The sequence below is a fragment of the Raphanus sativus genome, unplaced genomic scaffold, assembly GCF_000801105.2.
Source record: "Raphanus sativus cultivar WK10039 unplaced genomic scaffold, ASM80110v3 Scaffold3334, whole genome shotgun sequence".
NCBI classification, from domain to species: Eukaryota; Viridiplantae; Streptophyta; class Magnoliopsida; order Brassicales; family Brassicaceae; genus Raphanus; species Raphanus sativus.
Genome location: NW_026618640.1, coordinates 1,643 through 11,373, shown reverse-complemented (window position 1 = coordinate 11,373; position 9,731 = coordinate 1,643). Strand labels below are relative to the sequence as shown.

General features: G+C 35.8%; 1 protein-coding gene across 1 annotated transcript; it reads left to right on the top strand.

Annotated features, from left to right (window-relative positions):
• Positions 1-5,406: 5,406 nt before the first annotated feature.
• On the top strand, positions 5,407-7,959 carry LOC130506516 (mitogen-activated protein kinase 20-like; the record flags this gene model as incomplete). Its single annotated transcript, XM_057001175.1, is given in 8 exon segments — positions 5,407-5,943; positions 6,020-6,079; positions 6,161-6,310; positions 6,405-6,560; positions 6,645-6,856; positions 6,932-7,033; positions 7,104-7,681; positions 7,815-7,959. Coding segments are annotated over 7 exon segments (1,776 nt in total), but the record flags the coding sequence as incomplete, so codon positions are not given.
• Positions 7,960-9,731: the final 1,772 nt, after the last annotated feature.

The window sequence follows — 9,731 nt, the reverse complement described above, 5'->3', positions numbered from 1 at the left end:
ATGTATATTATTAATTAATATTTACCTGCAAGTGCTTCATGTACATTTGTTGGAAGGAACTCAGCAAAAGCGAATGGAAGTAGTCGTTGCATAAACACATGACAATCATGACTCTTCATTCCTGAGAACTTTTGACCTCGTTCAACACATTTTGACAGATTTGAAACGTAACCATCAGGAAACTTCACTTCTGATGCAACCCAGTCAAACAAAGTTGACTTCGCTTCTGATGACAATCGAAAGATGGGAACATGAACATTTCCATTGCTCTTGATATGTAACTCACTTCTTGAGCAAATATCGGGCCATCCTTGACTTTTTGTTATCTTTTGTCTTCCCTGGGACGTTCAGTATTGTATTCATGATGTTGTCAAAAAAGTTCTTCTCTATATGCATCACATCCAGGTTGTGGCGTAAAAGAAGATCTTTCCAGTAAGGTAGCTCCCAAAATATACTTTTCTTATGTCAATTGTGAGATACCCCATACCCATCAGGCATATTACCAGGAACATGCCAGTTTCCTCCTTTCTTCACAGTTTTCTGAGCTCCGTAATAATCAATGTCCTCCTCGATCTGCTGGCCTGTGAGATATGGAGGAGGACTGTCTCTGACAACTTTGTTTTTCCTAAACAATGTCTTATTTCTTCTGTAGGGATGGGCAATGGGAAGAAATCGACGATGACAATCAAACCAACAACTCTTTCTACCATTCTTCAGTTGAAAAGCATCTGTAGATCCATGACAATATGGACAAGATAACCTTCCATGAGTTGTCCAGCCAGACAACATTCCATAAGCAGGAAAGTCACTTATCGTCCACAGAAGAACTGCTCGCATCGTAAAATTGGTTTTCGTGGAACAATCATAAGTTCTTACCCCTTCTGACCACAACTCCTTTAGCTCATGTATCAGTGGTTGAAGAAATACATCCAACGACCATTTTGGATGCTTCGGCCCAGGGATTAATATGGTCAAGAATAGAAATTCTTGTTCCATGCACATGTCCGGCGGCAGGTTGTACCGCTTTCCTGCGTGATCGGTGTACAGCCCGCCTGGTGCATGAATGTCTCTAGCCCGCTTAGAAACGCATCCATCACTCTACCGGAATCATCTTTATGCGAATACATCCAACTTCGTAACTCGTAAATATTGAAGCCATCAGCCATTTGTTTTTCTTTTTCTGGTTTTTTTCTTTGATTTCGTTTGTGTGTTATTTAAATTGAGAAATGATCATATATATAGACGATTTTCGTAAGTGGTAGGTGAAGGTATAACATGGATTTTACAACGAAAAGCTTTACTATGCTTTTACATCGTTTTTACATCTTATTTACAACGAATTTACAACGAAGTTAGTTTATTTTGAACCCCACTATATACACGTTTCCACCAAAAAAACGGTAACATGATTCGTCGTAAATCACTCGTAAATTTACAATGATTTTACAACGAAGTTAGTTACTTTAAACCACACTATATGCACGTTTTCACCAAAAGTAACGGTTACATGATTCGTCGTAAATGGCATGTATATTTACAATGAGTTTACGACGAATTGGGCTTTCCACGTAAAGCCTTGTAAAATTACATTGGGTTTACGACGAAACTGTTTCGTTGTAACTTTACAACGAATTTACGACGAATATTTATTTATTCGTAACGTCGTCGTAAACACCATGTAAATTTACGAGGAAATAATTTCCTCGTAACGCGTCGTTGTTATAGACGCGTTTTCTTGTAGTGTATGTTTGTTCAGTTGGCAAGACTTAAAATTTGTTTGGCATATTTTTAGTTAATTTAATAGTATATATTTACAGAGGTTTTAATAGTTTTTAAACTTACCTTAAATAAAAATATTATAGATATTTTTTATAAATTTAATTTAACTTAAAATATATAACTGATATTTTTAATTTTAACAAATGATTTGCTAAAGTGCTTTTATCAGATTTGATTTTGTAACTATTTTAGTAATTGATATCTAAATATTATATTATTAAGTATAAGATATGGTGTATAATGGCTATAACATTGGATGATAAAAATCAGAGAAGTGTATCACATAATATGAGAAGTAATAATAGGGTTTATTTAAAATATTTAAATTATTGTACAGTCAGAGTAGTTGATGGAATGATAAAAAAAGGGAAATTGGGATGGATAACTATAAAACAAACTATAATTAAGTAACTAACCAAAAAAATACCTCCATTATTTTTATAATATATACTATATTACCCCTATTCTCCGGTTAATGAAAGTGTAAAATAACTCATTCTTCTTCGATTATCAACTACCTCCATTTTTCCTTTGTCACAATTACAATACCTTATCTCCAATTATATAGTCACCACAACCATCTCCAAATCCGAATATATGCTAGATATGTCGTCTCCACTTCTGAAATATACATACTACGATGGTGTTACGGTCGAAGCGTCCTCTTTTGTCAAGTAAGTTTTCGGTTGTACTATGCCATTTGAAGAATATATTCTACGCTATTTTATTTATTTTAATAATGTTTCATATATTTAATGTTGCATATTTTGATATTTGAGTTATGATTTATATTTCTTTTTAGGGTTTAGTGATTAATGTGTTGGGTTTAGTTTATAGAAGATTTTTGTTGACTTTGGGGTAAGCATTATTTCCTTCGATGTAATCATATACATTTCAAAATTTAAACATTAATATATACTATGTTATTTTGTTTGTTACTATTCTATTTTGATAATGCTTTATATTATGTACTATATGCATATTTGATATTGGGTTAGGATTTATATTTTTTTTTAGGCTTTAGTGATTAGTGTTTTTGGTTTAGTTTATGGAAAGTTTGGGTTGACTTTGGGGTAAGCATTATCTTCTTCACTACAATCATAAATATTTCATAATTTGAACATTAATATGTACTATTTTATTTCGTTTGTTACTATTCTATTTTGATAATGCTTCATATTATGTAATGTGTGCATATTTTGATATTTGGATTAGGGTTTATATTTTTCTTTTAGGGTATAGTAATTAGTGTTTTAAGATTAGTTTATGGAAGGTTTGGGTTGACGTGGAATAAACATTACTTCCACTATCGTTTAACCATTTTATAATTTCATTAATATGAAATATACCATATGTAGAATGGTCTATTCTATTTACTCTGTTTATCTTCTTTCATATTTTGATATTTGGGTTAGGGTTTATATTTTATTTTAGGGTTTAGTGATTAGTGTTTTTGATTTAGTTAGGAAAAATCTGTGTTGATATTGGGATAAACATTACATCTTTCTCTGCAATCATAAACATTTCAAGATTTGAACAATATATACTATGTTATTTTGTTTATTGCCATTTAGAATATTCCATTCTATTTACCTTTTATCACAGTCATTCCTTAATTGTCATTGTCATCCTTAACACACTTCAATATCATTTATTTACCGGTAACTTGCTTAAAAAAGGATACAACCGGAAAAAGGAACAAATGCTATAGAATTTAATTATGTCAAATCAAATGCTATATCTTTAATTTTGTCTCCAAAATTGGCTATTACACTAATTAGCCCTTATATGGATGCAACAACCCTTTTGTAATAGATTTTCAAAAAATAATTTTCTTTTAATAGTATTGATTTTAAAAATCTTATCTATAGTATATTCTTAACAAAATATTCTATCTATATTTAGATATGTTATTATATTATTAAACTAAAGTATGCAAAAAAAGCTTTCTTGAAAATCAAATCGAAATTATTAAAATTATTAATCAAAGAGAAGCTATGATGTAAAATGATCAACATAAACATTCAGCTTTTTTATCTAAGAAACAGCGTTCAATCCAAATGAAAAGAATGGAGTGATGTGTTGCATAGTTGGTGACACCAAATAACAATATAGTTTTGATAATGGAATTCATTTGTCATGTTTTGGGTTATGGATTCATGAGACATGTTTTGATTAGTTGATATTTTAATATAACGAAGTTATGTATAAATCTTTGGTGTTTCATAGTAAGTTATTGTATAGTTAGAGAAATATAAGGTAACTGATAATTATATAGCTAAAGAAATATATGATAAAACAAAAAATAATAATTAATTAGTGAATGGGTATAATAACTTTGTATAAATGGATTTTTTAGATTTTTTTTCTTTCAATAGTATAACTTTAATAGTATAGATCTTTAGAAAAAAAGTTATAGCAACAAAAAACAGTGTTGAGAATATGTTATTAACGCTCATCTTACCGGATAAGCCACAATTAAACGAAATTGGATAAGGAGAAATAAAGATCAAATATAGATCATATAGTAATAATGATTTCATTTGATTAAATAGTTGACTCTTTTTTGTTCTCTCTTTCCCCTCTTTATTTTCTTTACTAAACAGCAAAGCTTACCAAAGCCACCATTAACTCGTATCGTATGTGTATATAAAGAAAGAGATCCTTCTAGATTCCGTCCTTCTCTCTCTCTCTCTCTCTCTTTTCAATTTTCACTCTTTTCTTTCTCCTCATTAATCCCTTGTGTGTCGGTGATCAGACCTCCCGACGAAAACGTGCGCTTAAAGCAAATGCTGTTCGCACTCTGCTTTCACCAATTGCTCGACTCCTCGTGGGTTTGGTGAAACCTACAAGTATCTCTCGAAGGGTTGCCGGAGGAGCAGAAGCCTCGCGTTTTAGAGCCAATGCGGCTGATCTGACTCTCTTCGATTTCGTTATTTTTTTTTCCCCTGAATTTCAGATTGAATCTGATACGAGCATATATGATGCAGCAAGATCACTTGCGTAAAAAGGTGAAGACTTTACTAAATTTCTTCTCCCTCGTTCCTTTATTCGTTATTGATGTGTGTGTTCTCTTCGGTTAATATTTATCTGTTTTTGGGCATTTCTGATATCTTTTTGTGAGTTGTTATTTTTTTAGTGTTACAAGTGTGTCTAACAACAAACGCATGGTGCTGTAGTAACTCTATGCAAATTCTATCTCTTGTTACTCTGATTAATCTGCATCAGATTGTATTCTTGTCTCTCTCAAATAATCTTTTTGGCCTCCAAAAAACATTCAATCTTTTTATCAGCAACGGTAGTGTTCTTCTTGTTATGTCAAAGTTTCAGACTTTATGTTGCTATGTCTTGTTATTACCTTCCCATCTGTTATCTGCAAGTTTATGGTGTTGGTTGTCTTTGTAGCTAGCTCATATGGCATTTTGGATCGATTCATTTCGGTTTTGCTTCCCTTATGGTCTCAGTAGCCCAACTGTAAGGTTGTTTGTGACTTGTAGTTCACAAGGTTCGAGTGTAGTATTGTAGCAATTGATGTGTTATATGTGTCCTGATTTCTAGAACTACACTTGTCATGAATAGTGTTGTACCCTGCCTGATTTCTAAACCTACAATTGCTATGTGTAACAGAACAATCTAGAGATGGAGTTCTTCTCTGACTACGGCGACGCCAACAGATTCAAAATCCAAGAAGTAATCAGAAAAGGCAGCTACGGAGTTGTTTGCTCAGCCATTGACACCCTAACAGGTGAGAAAGTGGCCATCAAGAAAATACACGATATCTTCGAGCATATCTCTGATGCTGCGAGGATTCTCCGCGAGATAAAACTCCTCAGGCTCCTAAGACATCCAGATATAGTCGAGATCAAGCACATCATGCTCCCTCCTTCGAGAAGAGAGTTCAAAGATATCTACGTTGTCTTCGAGCTCATGGAGTCTGACCTTCATCAAGTTATTAAAGCTAACGATGATTTGACTGGAGAGCATTACCAGTTTTTCCTTTATCAGTTATTGCGTGCACTCAAGTACATTCACACAGCTAATGTCTACCACCGAGATCTAAAGCCAAAGAACATATTGGCAAACGCAAACTGTAAACTCAAGATTTGTGATTTTGGATTGGCAAGGGTTGCATTCAATGATACTCCCACAACAATCATCTGGACAGTGAGTTTGCATTTCAATCACTTCTTTCAACTTGTGTGATTGATTTGTAATCTTGTTTTCTATCAAAAATTTACAGGACTATGTTGCTACAAGATGGTATAGAGCTCCAGAGCTTTGTGGATCTTTCTACTCTAAGGTGTTTTTCATTTATTCTCTATATAGCGTTCTTTTGATTGGTGTATTTACCTGAAAGCTAACTTTTGGTGGCTTTTGGTAGTATACACCAGCGATTGACATGTGGAGTATATGCTGCATTTTTGCGGAAGTGTTGATGGGAAAGCCACTTTTCCCTGGAAAGAATGTGGTTCACCAACTGGATCTTATGACTGATCTGCTAGGGACACCTTCTCTAGACACCATCTCCCGGGTACTGTACTGATCTTCTTCCTCTTCAACTAAGTGTATGAAAGTTTCTGCAGAATCATAAAAGCAAGTTCCAACGATACTATATATATATATAGGTAAGGAATGAGAAGGCAAGGAGGTACTTAACAAGCATGAAGAAAAAGCCACCCATTCCGTTTACTCAGAAATTTCCAAACGCAGATCCTTTGTCTTTGAAGCTCCTTGAGAGGCTTCTTGCTTTTGATCCCAAAGACCGGCCAACTGTTGCAGAGGTTATCTTTTCAACTTCTACTACAAGTTTCAGCTTCCTTGTTCTTTTTGGGATGACAGACTAAACTGTTGACTTGCATCATTAGGCACTTGCTGATCCATATTTCAAGGGATTGGCAAAAGTGGAGAGGGAGCCTTCATGTCAACCCATCACCAAGATGGAGTTTGAATTCGAGAGAAGAAAAGTCACAAAAGAAGATATCAGAGAGCTAATATCTAGGGAGATACTTGAGTACCATCCTCAGCTGTTAAAAGATCACATGAACGGCGCTGATAAAACCAACTTTCTCTATCCAAGGTATGGTTGCATCTCTGAGCTAGGCAGCATTGTGTTACACCCAATGCCTGACATTTTGGTCTATACTCTCTGCAGTGCTGTTGATCAATTTAGGAGACAGTTTGCACATCTTGAAGAAAACAGCGGGAAAACCGGCCCTGTGGCACCTCTAGAACGGAAACACGCCTCTCTTCCCAGGTAAGACAGACCATGTTGGTAACGGGAACACATAATATATCTTTCTGACTCTCTGTTTGTATGCTTTCAGATCAACGGTTATACACTCAACCGCAGTTGCAAGAAACACATTGAACCCTGAAACTACTCCAAACATTCCTCTTAATCACCATACAACATCACAAGCACCTCAAAGAAACCTCTCGGGTACTCTTCAAGCAGCTGCCAAACCAAGCACATTCATGGGCCCCGTGGCACCTTTTGACAATGGCAGAGAAGCATATGACCCGAGATCATTCATCCGCAGCACTGCTCTCCCTTTTCAGCAACAGTCTATCACCATGGGAAAGCAACAAGAGAGGAGAACAACAACAACCATGGAGTCTGAGAAGCAAGCAAGACAGATATCTCAGTACAACAGATACGTCGCACCAGACGTGGCCATCAACATAGATAACAACCCTTTTATCTTGGCTCGGACCGGATTGCACAAGGCTGAAAACATGAGTGACAGGATCATAATCGATACAAATCTTTTACAGGCGACCGCTGGAATAGGAGTTGCAGCTGCGGCTGCAGCAGCTGCTCCTGGTGGTTCTGCTCACCGGAAAGTTGGAGCTGTTCGTTACGGCATGTCAAACATATACTAAAGCGGGCTTTGATCACAATGTATGTTTCAACTTGTCATTAAAGAAAATTTGTCTTCCACAGAAACTATAATTATGAGAGAAAAATTGATAATTCATTTTTTTATTACAGTATAAATGTTGATACATCATTTTCTTTCTTCTATTTCCTACAGATAAATAAATGGATGTTATATAATCTGGCATATAGAAACGACAGGCAAGGTTCTGATTTTCTGACGTTTTAATAGAACCGACGGCTACAGAAGATGCATCAGAGTGTACTATGGATTGCGCATGATGATGATGATGGCGATGATGGTTTAATGCCACAACCAACACATGTGGTAGTAAGAGCCCACTACACAATAACCACTTTGTTCTAATGTCACAATATAAAGGAAAACATAAATAGAAAGCTGCATTTTTCACTTATCAAATCTTTTATAAAACAATTCGTGTATATATTTCCTTATAAACAATAGTCTGCTTAATTTCCACTTCAACATGTTCTCTTCTAAAGTAGTAACAAATTCAAGTAATAAGATATAGCTAATATTGACGGACAAGCTGGCATGAGGTGATATGAGTTCCCTTTCTGCTATGTTTAATGTCGATTCTAAGTTTCCGGTCTGGTTTTCTGGACAGGACGAACATATATAATAGTTTAGTCTCTTTGTTGTCAGAAAAAAAAAAGATATAGCTAATATCAGTTTAAGATTTGTTAGAGCATCAGCAAGTGAAAAAAGCACATATGAAACTCTCAATAAAATATAAAATATTGATATTTCTATTTTGTAACTTTTTCATTTATTTCTATAATCTAAATCATTGGTGTTATGACATACGGAAAATGTGTTTCACAAATGTCTAAAGTATTCTCAAACAAGAACACTTTTTGCTTCTCCTTTTTTATATATTTAATGTCTTTATTTTTATTTTGAAAAACACATGTGCGGATGTTCTTATGTTTCATAACTATTTTTTTGCTAAGATTGTAAATAGCATTGCAAGAATGAAGGTTCGGTTATATGTTAATGCAACCACAATCTGCTTTACAGCTATTCTGAAAACTTAGAGGTGCAAAAAAGTTTTAAAAAACCCCTAAACCACAAAAAAATTATGATCAAAATTTAACCAAACAATGAAAGCTTTGAACATAATACCAAACTAGAACAAAAGACTAACAATTAATCTCCTCCTCCAAGCACTTTTTTGAAGCTGGAACAACCAGAAACAACAAGAGTAAAGTCGTAAGAGAAGTAAAGACAGGTCAAGTGGCTCCAAGCAAGCATCGACGGCGACGGCTGGCTCCATCCCGGAGCTCCGCTGGAGGAGGACGCTGACCAACAAAACTCAAGCTTTCTCGGTACTTGCTAACATGTAAACCCAATTTAGACGCCATAAGAAGATGAAGCATTGGCTTCGGTCAAGCGCAGACGGTCAAAATGGCCCCCTATCCGGCTACGCGACACAATGGGAACAACGTCAATCTCAGGACACATAGAAACAAGGACCGGAGCTTAACAGGAAGGAATTGAAGAACAGAAGAAGTGGATACTCCTTGAAAGCAGAGGCTTGGGGTATAAGAGGCTCCGCCTTGAAGCAATTGATGCCGTTACTTTGGGTTGTCCTCAAGATCCAAATTGAACAACATCGGACGCAAGAAGGAGTTGCCAAACTAAAACCTGAGGCCACCATGGCTGTTTTCTTTCGATCTAAAGAAAGAGGTTCTCAATGGCTTACCTCACAGCCATCTTTCACTCACTAAGAGAGGAGAAACTCTAGAGTACCATTGGAGCTACACAAAAGAGGAGACCGACTGGAGTGAGGCGATGGAGCAGGGGAGATGACAGCAGCGACGCATCATGCATTCCGGCGAGCTTCAGATCTCGGATCTAACCCAGATCGAGCGCAATCGGTGACTAATGGTAGGCCCAAGGCTCCCGAAGCTTACCTCGACTAATCCGACCTCGTTCGTGTTCCAGAGAGACCAAAGACGCCTTTGATTTCAGTGAGTTTCGACGGAGATGACACATCGAACCCAGACACGCCAAACAAAGAGGAGAGAAGAGAGGAGGAAACGAAAGGGT